The sequence below is a fragment of the Phoenix dactylifera genome, chromosome 16, assembly GCF_051530095.1.
Source record: "Phoenix dactylifera cultivar Ajwa chromosome 16, Ajwa_hap1_PhDact_Kaust_v1.1, whole genome shotgun sequence".
Lineage (NCBI taxonomy): Eukaryota > Viridiplantae > Streptophyta > Magnoliopsida > Arecales > Arecaceae > Phoenix > Phoenix dactylifera.
Genome location: NC_143205.1, coordinates 19,387,602 through 19,403,975, shown reverse-complemented (window position 1 = coordinate 19,403,975; position 16,374 = coordinate 19,387,602). Strand labels below are relative to the sequence as shown.

The window sequence follows — 16,374 nt, the reverse complement described above, 5'->3', positions numbered from 1 at the left end:
AATCAAATCTAATCACAAACACTACAATCGGCATGTAGTTATCTCCAATAAATCCATGTTATCCAGCAAATAACCAATATAAAACTAAATACGCACCCTCATGGATCTTCACATATAGTTTAATATTCTATGGGCCTGAAATCAAGCCTACACATTCACCTTGCCTTTTGATTTATACGACAATCTTTTATTTTCTTTCCCGGCGCCCGCCACCAAAAAAAAGGACAAGCAAAAAAAAAAAGCTCAAACAGACTGAACCCTTCTTGCCAAACAAAATCTACATTGAATCCGATTCAAATTTTAAAACATCGAAATTAATTTTAAGATGATCAAGGGGTGGGGGTACCCAAAAAAAGAGGACAAACCTAGGTACTGTGACAGCGCAACGGGTATCCTAGATGTTCCTGACTATCCTAGAGGATCTCGACGCGATAGCCGTGTTGATCTCCGCAGCATGACGAAAGTTCTGTCCACCACCATCCTCGGTGCTGACCTACTACCTTCAAAGACTCGGGCATTTCTGGCCAACTAAATGTGATAGGCCAGATATGCCCTCCCGATCTCTTCCTCAACAGAGCTCGGTCTTCTCATGGCAGATGCTGTCTAAGCAAGGACTAAGATCACTAGTAATGCCCATAGGGCCAAATCTTTTCAATTCCAACATACTAGAATACCGCAGAAATCCGACAAAATCGAACAGTGAATAGCGGACTCATTGAAAGGGGTAGAGACAAAGCTTTGTTTGCGAGCACTCAGATGCCAGGCCATGCCAGTCTAAAGCATCCAATAAGCAGAGGACTGACTCAGCATCCGGGTACATCCAAGTTGGCAGCCGGACGCACGCTTGCACACTGCAAGCCACCTACATGACGCAGGGCCAGAGGGGCCTCACTTGTTCCCTTCCGTGGCCGAGGGGGCCAGAGATTAGAATACAAAACGTCATCATCAAACACCTACTGTGGCCTTGTGTAACCTTTATGAGTCCTCTGCAGCTTCCATGGCACTCACTCTTCCCTCAAGTTGCCTCACTGTGGAGAAAGCTAAAACAGTTATACGGAGCTGCTTGATTCCTTGGCCCAGGATCCAAACGCATGCAGGAAAATGTGGAATAAAAACTTCATGAAATCCTCTTCACACACTTTCTACCGCCCAAATCTTTAGCAACAAAGGAGGCCAGATTTGTGCTCGGTCATTCCTCTTAACTAGCTAGGATAAAACTATCAATTTAACTGCAATGATTGAGTACATTTATTCCAATTCATATATATATATTCCTTCCTTTTTGTGTTGAAATTATTCTACCTTTTCCACTAAGCTGGAATAAGACTACGATCGGATCAGCTACGGCCTGAGAGATTCTAGTATATATAATTGAAGTTACTCATAGACTGCCCCGCTAAGCTTGATCTTGATCTTGATCTTGATGCTTGAATTTGATTGATCAGGAAACAAGCCGAGTTCGAGCATTTGTAAATAAGCTTGGCTAACACGAAGCATTACCGGGACTCGGTTGTTTCGAAACCTTAGCTAATTGATTGTTTGGCTCGGACCAGCTTCTTAGCCTCATCAAGGTTGCAAGATCTATAATTCAAGACATAATGAATCCAATCTACATGGACGATTATTCCAGTCCCCGGCGATATTCATCTCTGACTTGTTCACGTGATTCCTGTCTGATGCCTAACTCAATCTCCTCATTCAATACTAACATTTCATTGCCGTGCCATGCTATACTCTCATGAATTGCACCAATCTTGATGAATCATACGAATCCCCTCCGACCACATCAGCCGAGAGAACTCGGTATAGGGTCACTTGAAGGAGAATTGCACCAGTCTCGCTTTGGATTTTAGCTTGGCGCGCCTGCAGTGGATGGATATTAAGGCAGTCTTGCGGACTATCCACTATGAGAGATGGTACATGTATTCAGTGTTAAATATAAAAATAATAACATGCTAAGATTAGAATCACAATAAATAGCGTATTCAAGTTTGAGAGATATACCTGCGGAAGACATATTGAATACGTTCTTTAATCACCTGGAATAATAGCGGCTGGATCTTTCCTTCCTTGCTCCTCACAAAGGATAGCCGTCAATGGGGCAAGCTATCAACCATCTCGAGAGGAGAGGGGGACCTAGCCTATATATAGGAAACATAGAGGAGCCTTCCCATTAAAGGCTCCAAAACTCTAATTGGATTTCCTGACCTACATACCAAAATTACCACAATAAATAGGACTCAATCCTATACATCCAAGGTGCACAAAGCCCATAAACAAAAATAATCACATATCATATTGGGCTTAACCATAGTACCATTCTGAGCCATACGTCTAACCCATTTTATAAAACAAAAATACGCAATCAGTGTAAGCTCATATTTTAAAATTATTCTAACATTCAGCTGAAAGCATCCTTTGCATATAGGTGGTTGGCAATAGGTGCCATTTAAACAGATCACCAGCGAGCGGCTCCTCCCATTGTGTCGCCTGAACATGGCCCACTTCCAGTCCTACGGTGCTGCAATTCTCCAACAAGGGCCTTCAGTAGGCCATTCTAGCTCGTACCAAGTTTTTTAAAATTCAGAGACAGGCACCATGTCTCAGAATCTAACCATACTCCTTGAACTGAGTCTTTGGAATTTTTGGTTTCGATTGCATCGGAGAGCATATTTGATTTTTTTTTTTCTTTTGTGTTTGTTTTGGTGCGTGTACGTTATGATGTTTGAATTTTTTTTTACATCACTTAAAAGATGCTCCTTGAGAATGTTTTAGGAAAAATTAATATCTGCCGTACTGATCCTAAATGGACGGTATAGAACGTACCATATATTATATTAGTTCGATACCAGTATCCGATATGGATGGCATACAGATATTCGATACATTAAAAAAATTTCGTAGAGTACCGTACAGACACTATGTTAGCGGTAAAAATCAATATAGAAGGTCATGAGCGAAATCATAAGCCAACTTATGTAATAAGTCGGAACTTATATTGGTAGTTTGCTGGTAAGAAACTAGCTTTCTATTAGGATAAACAAAATACGGGGTTCTTGATTCCTCTCTTGCCTAATTCAAAGCAAGGCCTTGGGAGGAACCCTAATCTTGCTTGTGATGGCTGAAAGGTGAGGAGAGAGAAGATTAATGGATTGATTTATTCTTTCGTAGGTAGATTGTGCAGTGGCCTTGTATGGTTTGAAAGTGTACGATATGATAAATGGTAAAAGTGCGTGCATGTTTTTGTGTCGGTAAATTGCAGCATGATTGCAGAAACAACCATCTTTTGTACCCAACATCTTCATCTATTGCATGTAATCGCATGTGACGTATTGCTGGAAAAAATAATGTCAAGACCTCATTGATTAGTATAAGGTATGTAATTTCATTCGTCATCATCTTCTAAAATAAAATATTTAACTTGCTAGACAGTACATGAACAGCATGTTAAATGCAAACAAGATAGCTTATGGATTTGTAATTTTGTATCCATCCACAGGAACTGAACTGTGAAGATGAACTATGCGATGCCTTTGTCTCGACCCTTAGGAAAGTAAACTTTGCCGTAAAATAATAATAGTACGAATTTTTTACATGAATACTTTACTAAAAAATTTAAATTTAAAAATATTTATGCAAAATTTAATATTTAAAAAATATTCATGCAAAAAATTCTAGTAAGAATTTTTTAATTAAAAATAAAAAATAATTTTGAAATTATTATTTTGTCCTCCATTGTGATCGTCTTATAAATATTTCGTTTTGCACATTTACTCATTAAAAATATTTTAATCATTTTAATTTGAAATCGTTAATTTTTTAACGGCGTTAGATGACATGGATACATATACAAAAACAAGAATAAAAAAGGGCAAAATAGCAAAACAAGTGTTTTACGAGGGTATATATGCAAATATCACTTTTGGAAGGATTTATGCAAAATTCGATATTTAGAAGATATTCATGCAAAAAAAATTCTAATAGTAAAAAAAATCTTAACTTCACGCTATTTTATTTGCATATCATGTGGCTCTATGATGTGATCTGTCTCTATTGGTTAGGCTCAAACTTTGCTCCAAAATAATAATAGTAAGATGGAAGAAGTATTTGGTGGCCATCAAGGTTCGATTAAGTGTGAGAGGGAGGCGGATGAACTTGCACCGCCTGTAGACCAAATGAATAGGCAGTAACCGAAGAGAGCAGAGGACCAATTATTTGCTTCATTTTATTGGAAAATTTGATAACAGAGGCATGCAAGGATTTTCCTTCGAAAGAGTTATTCCATATATTTAATCCTCTAAAATATTCTTTATACTTTTCACTTGTGGGAGCATCTCTGTGCCTTGAAAGGGAACAAGCTTGAATCTTTGATGCCATCAGTGACCAGCTAAGTCCCTACTTGGCATTTTTGTGGTATTTGTTGTCTTGATTCTTTTGATTGTACTACTCATTCTTCTCTTCTTCACCCATGCAAATAATTCTTTCCTATAATTAATAATTTTTAGAGGATGCACTATCCAAGAATAAAACTCAAAATCTTTAGTTGCTAAGCAGAGTGAGATGACCATCGATCAGGGCTAGTAATTATTGACGAGCAAAATAGCATATATCTAATTAGGCTATATTTTTGGATTTTGTAGATGACAATGGACATTGCGCATTATCCTATTTCAACCATGCTAATTTTACATCTGAATCCAAAAGAATGGATCTTTGGATTCTCATGTCCAACTCAATTATATTGTCGAGCTAGCCGAGCAACATCAAAAAAATTAGGTTGAAAGAGGACCTTTTTTGGATCTTTGGAATCTCATGTCCAACTCAATTATATTGTCGAGCTAGTCGAGCAACATCAAAAAAATTAGGTTGAAAGAGGACCTCTTTTGGATCTTTGGATTCTCATATCCAACTCAATTATATTGCCGAGCTAGTCGAGCAATATAAAAAAAAATAGGTTGAAAGAGGACCTAGAACATGCTCTTTTGACTCACACTAGCAACAATGCACGCCAGGGTGTTTTCATTTCTTGAGGTGCTAATTAGCTTGCTCGTTATATCTTTCTTCTTCTTCTTCTTCTTCTTTTTTTTTTTTGGTAAAAGATAGGAGGAGAGGGAGAGGGGTAGAATCCCATCCGCGTAGCAGCCCCCACTGCCCCCCCTTCCACCAGAAAATGTTCGATGCGAGTCGCAAGTTTCCGCATGCCCTCCCCCATACGTAGAAAATCTCACTGGGCTATCCACGTGAGTAAGTCACCCCAGCGCCACCTCAGTACTGATGGAAGAAAAGCATATCCACACAGAGCCATCCGAGCGTAGGGCATGCAGTCCCCTAATTTAATTGACGTCCTTGCATTTCGAATCTGGACAACTCGGATGGAGTCCAAACCCCTTACCACCAGGCAACCATCTTGATGGCCTGGTAATATCTCTTTCGAGATCTATCATGAGGCCATGAGGGGATTAGGTGTCTCTATCGGTGCAGTAGATGGGTGCAGCTCACTACACGTGCGAACATGCGCGCACACAAAAAGTGCCGGTTCTCACACGTGTAACTTACACGTGCCAATAGTAAGAGACCCGCCTCCGAATCATGAGGATGAAAGGGTCGGACCTAGTAGACCCGACCCGCTTGCAGCCCTAGATAATTTCCTGTTCTTCGCCGGAACTAGTTTCCCCTCGACTCGCTCCATCGCCGGTGGGCTTGCGAGCGATTTCCGCCTTACGATTGACGGCGCGCTCTCGAGGTAAGCAAAAGATCCTTTTTCCTAATTAATTCCATTTGATCTAATTTTAGTTCTTCTGCGTTCGCTGGCAATGGTACGAGATTTCTAATCTTTTCGAAAAATATTATGTTAGATTTGTTCTTCGTTGTCGATGTTCTACGACCGAGTAAGAGTGATTCTAATCTAAATTATAGAACCTTAATAGTTTTTTATTTTTCGGTTTTTCTGGCTTTTGAGGAGTCCTACAGGGTCTTTTGTGATATTGTTGTGCTTTTAGGGTTTGCAAAGGATTTCTTCCAGGTCTAGTTCTTTGGAGTTGATTGAATTGAGTTTTCGATTACTAATTTACAATTTTTTTTCTTGCGTTTTTTGTTATTATTTGAAGAAAAAATGGTGCCTGGGTCAAAGATTTGGTGGTGTATCAATTGGTACTTGAATACCCGTTATCTATGCGAATGCAAAGAATATTTTTATTTGTAATTTTATTATATGGTGCTTCTGATGAGCAAAACGCGGTTGTGATGGCTTAATTAAAGCTTTAATAAGCAGTTCTGTTGTTGATAGGAACTAAATAAGGAAAGACTTAAAACAAATATTTTTTGGGGCACGATATTGCTTTTATAATTATAATGAATGATTGTGGACCTAAAGAACCATCAAGTTACTCTTAGGAAAAGGCTGCAAGCTTTGGATACCCTAAATTCTTGAATTTATCATGCAGCACTAACTATGAGGAGGCCTTTTCCTGTAAAGAAGAGAGAAATGAAGATGCAGATTTTTTTCTTGCTTTAGTACTGAATTAAGATGGAATTATCCATGTCTGCTTGGAAGTCACTGCCCTGAAGGATCAAAACAATCCTATCAAAAGAGAGAAAAAAAAAGATCAAAGCAAGCTTTTGGGTTGAAATAGGGTCTGTCCAGCTTGCAAGTGCTCAAGAACTTACACACATGTTTTCTGCCTTCCTATCAATGTTCCCCTGCAAATGTCTTTTTAGGTTTCTCTGAAGATCAACTTGGACTATCACTAGGCTTCCGATGCTGACCTTTATTGACCTTCGTTTGAAATTAACTTCGATGTTGAAACTTGAGATCAAGTTCGATTTGTTTACCACTATTTCAAGCTAGTTTGAGCTTAAATTTGAACTGGGTTTTCCTAATTGATCAGCTTGAAAATCCTAAATCGAGTGGAAAATTAACTTAAGCTTGATTCAAGCCTGATTTAAGCGTAATTTCAAGCTTGATTTAAAATTTGAATTAACATTTAATGAATTAAAAATAAATTAATATTTAGTGGACCACAGATCTAAAATCCAACAACCACTATCTAAACTTATATATATAACATATATTTTCGAGTTTAACTTGAGCCGAGCTTGATCGAGCCTAGATCGCTAGTTCAATCTTGGTTCATTTAGCATCAAAGAAAGCTTGAACTGAGCTTCTTCCGAGCCAAGCTCAAGTGAAGCTCAAGCTATTCAAATCGTTTACCATCCCTAACTGCCATTTCATTTGCGCTCTTTTTGATACACGAGTTTCTTTTTCAAAGGAAAAACATTATTAAAACCTCTTGGAGCATATTGCTCTACTTGTTCATTGCTATGTCATGAAGTGTTCCAATGGGCACCATGTAAATGATGCTTAAGAGGCTAGAGAATTTCCCTTTAATTGTTGTAGTAATTTTTAAAAGTTACATTTAATTGTAGTTGTGTTTAATTGCATGGCCTTTTTGTAGGTGTTGGGACAAGAACATTTTACCTTTATTATTTCTTCCATCGAGACCTAATTTATATGATCTGTTCTAACAGATGTTTGTACACGCTTATTTTTACCATTATTGAGATAGAGTATAAAAATCAGAGTGTCTGTTTGCCACAATGCAATCAATATCGAGTTCTCTCAGGAATATGTACTTTTTATTTTAAATATCTTTACCTATAGCAATTTAAAAGGTCAAAACAATCTAACTTTTCCACTTCTTTAGGGAATGCAGTTAATGGAAAGGAAATGAAGGATTCGCCTCTGCATCCCCTTCATTGGCACTGCTTTGATTAGTGAATTACCTAAGTTAGATCAGAGATTAGACATGCAACTGATAGTAGCTAGAAGGAGCAATAGTAATAAGAGATAACAAAAAAAAACTAGATGATTTGAGCACTATCGGCAGCCAAACGTCAAGTGCATGACATTGTGTCTTTTGTTTTTGAAACATGCACTTGGTAATTAGTATACAACATGTCTTCTGTTCTTTATCATACACAACTAATTATGTTGAGAGTATCCCGTATTTTGCTTTTTTTCTAAAATGATTTCAATCTTTGTTGCAAAAAAAGCACGTGATTAGTATCGTTGATCAGAAAGGATTACATAGATTTGATGGTTTCCAAGTTAAACGACATTCTCTTCAGGACCTTCCGTCCTCACATGTTCACTTATTGTTACGGTCTCCATCAAATAAAAAGGAAGTCCATAAAATTTCACTTCTCAAGAGATGAAGAAATTATGTTCTCATCAAGTCCCAGATTTCTACACTAGCAACCATGTTTTAACTATTCTGAGAAAACAATAAGGTAATTGTTCAAACAGATCATCACCTCCTCTCCCCCTACCCTTTTAAAAAGAAAAGAAAAAACGAAGCCTTACGGTTAAACCTAGGGCTTTCTTGTGAATCCTTTTTCTCATGTCTCTAGCACATAGTAATTTGATTGGAAAAGAAATGAATACACTGACCTCTATGTCGATGTTTTTCCAATGCAATCTTGGGCAATTTTTTATGTCTTGATATCGGGTCTTGGACTGATATCTTGCAAGTGTGCTATTGTATTGCTCTGTATTGACACATCGTACTAAGCGCAGTATCGTACCATGTGATCGTAAAAGAGTGCACCTAGTCCATGTACCCTACTGGTGCCGATACAGGGTGGTAATGTAGGACCCATTCCCTCATATGGGTCAGCACTTAAAATGATGATCTTATGCTTTACTATTTTAGGTAGTGTAAATGCAACAAGATGCAGTCACCAAATGTGATATTGAGACAGCTTGTGTTCCGAAACCGTGCTGTTAATAAATTATTTTTCTTTTGCATATTATTTTAGTTCTGGAATGAGCTTGATGAGGGCTTAAAATTACTCTGTGTTACGACTATCATAGCTCTGGACCTTTGTCTGATTGTCTCTCAGGCCAATTAGTTGGTGAAAAGAGCTGGTTTAATTTTCTTGTGCTCAACAAGATTTCTTTCATGAAGGAAGAAGAATCTTCTATTGATGCTTTACTTTTCCAAACAAATTATGCTTGACATTATTTAGTAATGGCCTGTTGGTTTATTGTGAAGTCTAGGATATTTTTGAATATATCTTCTATACTGTATATTGCTATTGTGATATTATGACAGGGGAAATTGGAAGTCAGATAAGAGATGGCTACAAAAGTCAATCCTTCATCTTCTGCTGAATCTCACCATCTGCAGTCTACTACATCTACAGTTTCAGCAAGTACACATAAGGTCTCCATGTTGGGGGCAAAATCTGGATTTGTCATACCAAAAAATAAATTATCTGGTTCTTTGGTTCCTATCATCCGAGGTGGTGGAAAAGTAGAAGCCGGCAGTACTGCCAAAGAAGAAAGTACCAAACAAGTTCAGAGGAAAACAAAATGGAGTGCTGATCTAACACTAGATGCTGCTGTCAGGAAAGGAAGAGCTTTAGCATATCAGGTGCACTGCACATAAACTAAGAAATATCTTCTTTCCATCTTGACCGCTGATATCAGTTGTTCCATATTAAGCTATTTGGTACATCACAAGTTTCATATAACTAGTTTATGTTCTATAGCACTTTGTGGTTTAAGATTTAAGAAATTAACAGAGAGCCAGAGATGTGCAATTTGTGAGCCTGTTTTGTCGAGGCTTGAAAATTTTAACAAATAACAGGCTTCACTCTGGTTCATGGGAAAGAAAACATTTCCTTCACCTGTGTCAATGGGAGAGTTCCCATTCCTTCTAGGCAATAAAATGCCAGCACTTTCCTTGTGAATTTCTCACATAGGAAGCTTCCAATTCCAGGTGGCATTAAATGATATTACTGACTGAGCAGACTCGACTGGAGCAAATAACCCAACAACTGAAATCTGGAGCTCTGGAGATTGTAGATGATCAAGGTTCTCAGTCACCAAAGCATGCTTCAAACCATGATTCTGCTAGCCACCAGGTTGACAAATGAGTTACTGTTATTGTAGTTGATGTACTACTGTAGCAGTAAATGTTCTTTTCATACTTCTTGTCTTGGTCAAAATCTTATCATTCTTTGAATCATCTGTAGAGGACAGTCTCTGACGTTTCATTTGTTAATAAATAGAAAGTCTCATCTATCTGTTTTCTACTGTGATTCCTAATTGTCTAAGTGTTTACCTTTGAACTCTGCAGTCCCAGAAGCTTGAGCTCTTGGAGTTGGAAAGACGAGAAGTTATTGGTAGACATTATTCAAAATTACTTTATTGTTTTAGTTGTTCAGGACCAATCTTGTCCCATTTTAGTTAAAAAGAAATCTTAAATCTCTGATTACAAGTTATTGGTTTTCAGGCGAAATATTACGTCTAAATCCTAGCTACAAAGCTCCAGCAGATTATAAACCATTGCTGAAAGAAGCCAAAGTTCCTATTCCTGTAAGTATGATAATGGTGCACTATCCTTGCTTTATATTTCTTGCTTTCTTAGTGTATTGAATGTTGTGTTTGACTCGATTTTATACATGCGGTAAAATATTTTGATCAGTGATTAAATTTTATGCGTTCAATATAATTCTTTTTAGTGGCATTAACCCCTACTATATAGGTCATGGATGCACCATGTCACATTAGTTTACATGCTCCTAGGTTCTCCCGAAACTTTCAATTGATTTGAAAATCATCTCTAAACATTCATCAGTTCTCTTGTTCCTTTCTGTGTTAACATCACGCAAAGGCCACCATGAATACCTTTACATGGTGACACAATTTACCTCCATTGGCAATGTAGAAATGTTAATCTTCTTTGTTGCATGACTTTCCAAATTTCGAAACAAAGAAATCCACCATGAACATATTCCATGGCATACTTTTCTCGGTGACATCATCTAACTTTTTAGGTCACATTCAATATCTAACTTTTGCATAACCCATGTGTTGCTCTATTTTTCACATTAGATTTGCTTAGAAAATATTTTCTAGTTTTGACCTACGCAAATATCAGAATAAAAACACTACCTGGTTCAACAAGCTTTATTTCATTTATATGGAGTCAGCTTTATGGATCAATTTCTAATCCATCAGATTCTTGATTTTTTTGCTTGATTCTCAATATGATATCAACTTTTTTCCAATCTTGGAGCTGATGTCTTGGCAAAGGCAACTTTAGGCAAAAGATGGGCCAGCATAAAACTTAAGGGGACTGTGTAAATGATGGAAAACTTGCAGTAAGATCGTGGCATTTGAAGCTCATGCAACTGTGGAGCAACCTTCTAAAATCTCTTGGACTTAAGAAACTTAAAGACTAAACAGATGGAAGGAAGCAAGTGTTTGTATAGAATTGCATCCATGAGGAGTCATGCGATAGCTTCCTTCTGCTGATATTTATGTCTTTAATTTTACAAAGGCTTTGTTCTTGCTCTATTGTTTTGCATTATTTTCTCGAACTTCTTTTTAGGCTTGCTGAGATTTTCTTGCTGGCTGTTAATTTTGATTAATGTTTTTGCTTTCTTCTAATGATGTTTAATCATTTGTTTGATTTGCAAGTTGATTGTGCATCCATTGTTCTAACATTCAAGTTTTGTATATTAACAAACTTGAGGTTTGGGTTTGTCCTATTAAGCACGAGGACGTTTGTGTTATGCATGTTTTTGTACTTCCATTGCCATTAGTATTATATCCCCAAATGAGTCTCTTCGTTTTGTGATAGCATTAGTGTTAGTATTTAAATGAGAATATAGCATTAGTTCATATACTTTTGCATTAGCATCAGCTTAAGTAGTAAACCTGGAACTACTGTCATTGTAAAGTTGTAGCTAGTATTGTTGTGATCATGGAGATTTTCCCGTGTAGTGTTGTAAATGTAGAACTAGGATGAATCGGATTTAAATTAGCACAGATTAAAGAATATGAGCATTCATTTGGAACAATAGCAGTAAATGAAGGTAGCTTGGACATGCATAACGTCTACATATTATTGGCTCATTGAGGATGGAAACTGGAGTTTGGTTAAAGGGTTCTAAGACAAGGGTAGTCCCGAAAAGACTAAAATAAGTTGGTGAGCTTATAATCCATAGGACACTTTCTATACAGGGAAATTAACCTTGATTTAAACAATGACAAAGAATAATCCATAAGATTAACCATAACATGATGAGATCATGCTTGTTTTTTTATTTATTTTAAGTTTAGCTTTAATTTTGTTTATTATGTAAATATAAAATGTCAGCATTTGTATTAGTAGTAGAAAGAAGGTGATGTGGCAATTCATTGCAAATATTTGTGTATGGAACAGTACAACCATTAAAGAAATTTATTATCATTTTACGTTAATGATTATAAGATATCTATCCCTTCCTACATTTTATTTGTCGAGATACAGAGTTCTGATGGAAACCAGGCGAAGTATTTGTCTTGTCACTAGCTAGACAACTTGACTACCTCAGCACGAGAAGAACCTTAAAGAACCTTATCTGGATATGTCTCTATCTTATATAATTCCATTTTTTTTATCGCATTTACAGATTAAAGCATATCCAGGATACAATTTTATTGGACTACTATTGGGGCCCGAAAGCAATACACAGAAGCGGTTAGAAGAGGTATGGACTGCTTCCCAGCAGTATTTGTGCTTTTTTCATGGCACTTAGAGGACTGACACATGATAAAATTCTAACAGTGTATCTTCTTGGTTCTGATACTTATGTCTTTCATGTATGCCAGGAAACGGGAGCTAAAATATCAGTATATGGAGCAAAAAAGGATACAGGAGAGAAGGTAAGTCACATACATGAGTAAGATTATTTCCAGATGCTAAAGCAAGATATACAAGAAATGTTAATAAGGAGAGTATGAATATGCTCCTGCTTTGTTGTTCATCTGGTGGTCTGCTAAACTATGTGCCACTTTCTGGAGCAATGTTTAAAATTGTAAAATTTTTGCACTACGTGTTGGAGGTTTTCAATAGGTGGATGACCAATTATGATAATGTCTACAGGATGCAATTTCCAGAAAGAAACTTATAAGAGTTTTTGAGTGTATCTTCATTCATTCGTTCTCATTTGGATCTTCATTTTCCTTCTTGCCCTGCAAAAATTGTTTTTTTAAATTTGAGACATCAAGCAATCTAAATTCTAAGACATAGAGCAGGTATAAATTTATATCTTTGGCTTAGGAAACTTCCATTTACTTGGGGGCAGAACTTTCAACCAAAATATGTGCTTCAAAAATTTGTTCTCTGCCTCTCTTCTACTCTGGTGGTCTTCCTGCCTTGTTTATGTACAATTCAAATCACTGTTCTTACTGCTGATGTGTCTTTGCTCAGCGTCAAATTACTCAGTCAGACTTACCTGAAGCCCAGGGTGCTTATGAGGAGCTGTACGTCAATGTCTCAGCAGACACATATGAGAAAGTTGATGCTGCTGTTGCACTGATTGAGCTGCTACTTACTCCTGTATCTGTGAGTTTCACTATTTTGAAGATTTTTTATATTATAAAGATTTTCAATTACTATATCCATATGAACTGCATTTTCATGTTCTTCTCAGGGTAGCTCAGCAGTTTCTTCAATAAATTCCACCTCTATTGCTGGATGCCAGGAGGAGACAGCTTCTGTTTATATGATTTCGCCCGTGGCTGATGTCAATCAGGGTATTCCGCAGCCGGTGCTGGTGACTGCTCAGCCTGCTCTACCACAGTATCCACCATATCCTGCACCTTGGTATCCAGTTGCCTCATTCAATACTCCACGTCCACCCTCTGGATTCATGCCTCCTTTGCCCAACTATTCCATTCGCTTTCCTCAATCTCCTGCCGGTCCTCATAGTGTTGGTCCTTTAATTGGACAAAACCCTCCCTTTGGCTCAACTCTGGGGTCCTCTTCAGCTGTTGCCTCTAGACCTCAGTTACCTATGCAAGCTATGCCACAGCCTCTGAACCAGGCTACTCCACCTCGAAGCCTTCCCATGCCAGCTCAGCAGCCCCCACCGGCATATACGGTTACACAATCCCAGCCTAGTTCCACTGCACCTCCATTCACGGCTTCTCAATCAATGCCTTATGGAACAATGCCAGCACCAAGACCACCTGTGCCTGTGAATCCACAGTCGGTATCCATGGCTCCTGCAGTCCAACTTCCCAACAGGCCATTAACATCGCCTGCTATTCCTGGTAGTTCTGGATGGCCCACTGCACCTCCATTTGTTCCACCAATGCAAAGGCCACCTCAGATGGCTCCTCCCTCGATGGCTCCACCTATGAGGCCTCAGCCAGCTGTTTCTGCAATGCCCATTGCTTCAGCCTCTTCTGCGTTGAATATGTCTTCTGGTGTAGCCAGTTGGCCTCCAGCGGTTGCTTCTGCACCTTCCCGACCAAATATGCCTGCTGATGTTACCAATAGGCCTCCACCAGCAAATTTTGCCCTATCAGCTGTGTTTCCTTCCCGGTCTTCTTCTGCTCCACCTTTTTCTTCAATGCCTCCCCCAGGTGGACCTGTTTCAACACCAGTAATGATTCCATCTACTTCTGGAGCACCATTACGTGCACCTATTCCCGCATTGGCTCCGAAACCTCCACCAATTCCTTCACCAGCACAGAGACCACCACCTATGCTGGCGTCAGCATCATCTCCCATGCTTGGTCCTCCACCTTTTGTTCCTCAAACTGCTGCATTAGTTAGCCCATCTGCCCCTATTCTGGCTCAAGCATCAGCTCCTTCCCAATCTGTGCCGCCAGTAATGGCGCGGCCACCTATTCCCCTTCAATCAGTAGCTACTGGACAAGCACCAAGACCAGCTCAGCCACCAATGCCATCACCACAACCACCACCTGCAGCACCTGTTTCCAATTCTGTGAGCACGCCTAGTTTCACTCCTGTAACACCAGCAACATCCACCGTCAATACTACACCCATTGCAGCTCCAAGGCCCCCCCGCCCGGTGTCCGGTGATTTTACCTTTCAACCTGTCAGAGCTCAAGTTCCAGCTTCTCCAACCACTCCAGGGCCCAGTAGTCAGTCTGTACCCCAGACTTCCATTCGACTTGCTCCACCTCAAGCACCATTCTTCCGGCCGGCTATGCAAAACCCAACATCCCCAGTTAGCACTCAAGGATTTTCTACATATCTGGCTGCTAACCAAACAGGTCTATCTCAAGCTCCCATTCCACCAACACCATCATCTGTTGCCCCCTTCTCCGTGAATCCAGCTGTCTTCCAACCAGCACCAAGGCTTCCAGTATTTCGAAGCACAAATCCTGGCCCACCATTGGCTCCAGCAACTCAAATGGGTCCACCAAGCTTTTCTACAGCACCTGAAGCATCCAATCTGCCCAGTAACATGTCTGCCCATCCAGTTAATTTTATGCAACCGCATCAGAATCCATTGCCTCCAGTAAACAGACCCAGCAGTATTATGATTCCACACCACCAATTAGGTGGTAACTCTCCTGTTCTCATGGCTGGTAAAATCTCTTCAAGTTCTGGAGGGGGTAAAATCTCTTCAGGTCCTGGAGGGAGTCAAATCTATGATCCCTTCTCTCCCACATCAATTTCATCAGCACAGGCAATGCAGAGAGGTGATCCTATGAAGATGAGAAAACCGGAGCCAGATGCAGAGTATGAGGATCTAATGGCATCTGTAGGCGTGAAGTGATTCATCCTGTAATTTTGTAGGTTTCAAACAAGGTTTCAACAGAGAGATGATTACATGTCATGCGGGGGTTAGAATGTTATGTCTTGGAGTGCGCTCGGACTTGATGTCAGAGAAGAGGGGCCAAATTATCAGTTTTATTGCATGGCTAAGTGCGCTAGAAGTTAAACACACTAGCAGAGAGATGGTTAATGGACAGTATCATTATTGAAGCCTTGCTGTTCACCTCATGTATCATGTTGGATTTTTTTCTTTTTCTTTTTGCTAGGTTATCATTTTGGATTTTCATATTATTAAGTGATCTTCTATATTTGGTGGTTTCATGAGCATTAGTGATATTGCTTCTGTTTTTTGTTTCCTTATGTAAATAACATAAAATTCCGACAGAGCCATCCAACTATAAACCTGGAGCTGTTGCAAGTTAATTCCTCTTCATTATGTTGGTTTTCTTTGTTCGTTTTTTCCCTTAAGTTTGCTTTACCTTCTTTGGTTACAGAAACTCAGCTTGAACAGATTTTTCTTTACTCTGTTATCCTGTAACTGAGTGAACACATCATGCAAAGGTGTGAGTTGCTGTTCTCGTACGACCGAGGTGTTAGTTACTTGCTCATGCGGAAGTTGGACACCGATCGAGCTAGCAGCATTGATAAACATACAAAAGTTGGACAGAGAACCAGGTTAATGATACCTTTTGCAGATCTTTTATATTTAGATCTTGATATAGTTAGTTGCATATTGCCACCTGCATTAATTCATGTCTACAGTTCTTTCCCAGTTTGATCACTT

At 38.9% G+C, this 16,374-nt stretch overlaps 1 protein-coding gene across 3 annotated transcripts; it reads left to right on the top strand.

The window, feature by feature from the left end:
• The first annotated feature begins 5,597 nt into the window (after positions 1–5,597).
• On the top strand, positions 5,598–16,023 carry LOC103717143 (uncharacterized). Of its 3 annotated transcripts, none has more exons than XM_008805423.6 (9): positions 5,598–5,743; positions 9,114–9,434; positions 9,814–9,927; positions 10,143–10,188; positions 10,299–10,381; positions 12,466–12,543; positions 12,665–12,718; positions 13,266–13,400; positions 13,489–16,023. In XM_008805423.6, the coding sequence occupies exons 2-9, from the start codon at positions 9,138–9,140 to the stop codon at positions 15,589–15,591; spliced, it is 2,910 nt and encodes a 969-aa protein (XP_008803645.4). In that variant the 5' UTR covers positions 5,598–5,743; positions 9,114–9,137; the 3' UTR covers positions 15,592–16,023. The 3 variants fall into 3 exon arrangements, with proteins under 3 accessions (XP_008803645.4, XP_088568747.2, XP_008803653.4); XM_088712621.2 differs by having other exon boundaries at positions 9,783–9,927; XM_008805431.6 differs by lacking the exon at positions 5,598–5,743 and having other exon boundaries at positions 7,831–9,434; positions 9,783–9,927.
• Positions 16,024–16,374: the final 351 nt, after the last annotated feature.

What these genes read in the sequence shown, in the direction of transcription:
- LOC103717143 (XM_008805423.6), top strand. Translation starts at nt 9,138, where the DNA reads ATGGCTACAAAAGTCAATCCTTCATCTTCTGCTGAATCTCACCATCTG. An exon ending in AAGCCAAAGTTCCTATTCCT is followed by an intron (nt 10,382 to 12,465) that starts GTAAGTATGATA and finishes TCGCATTTACAG; the next exon opens with ATTAAAGCATATCCAGGATA. An exon ending in AAAAGGATACAGGAGAGAAG is followed by an intron (nt 12,719 to 13,265) that starts GTAAGTCACATA and finishes GTCTTTGCTCAG; the next exon opens with CGTCAAATTACTCAGTCAGA.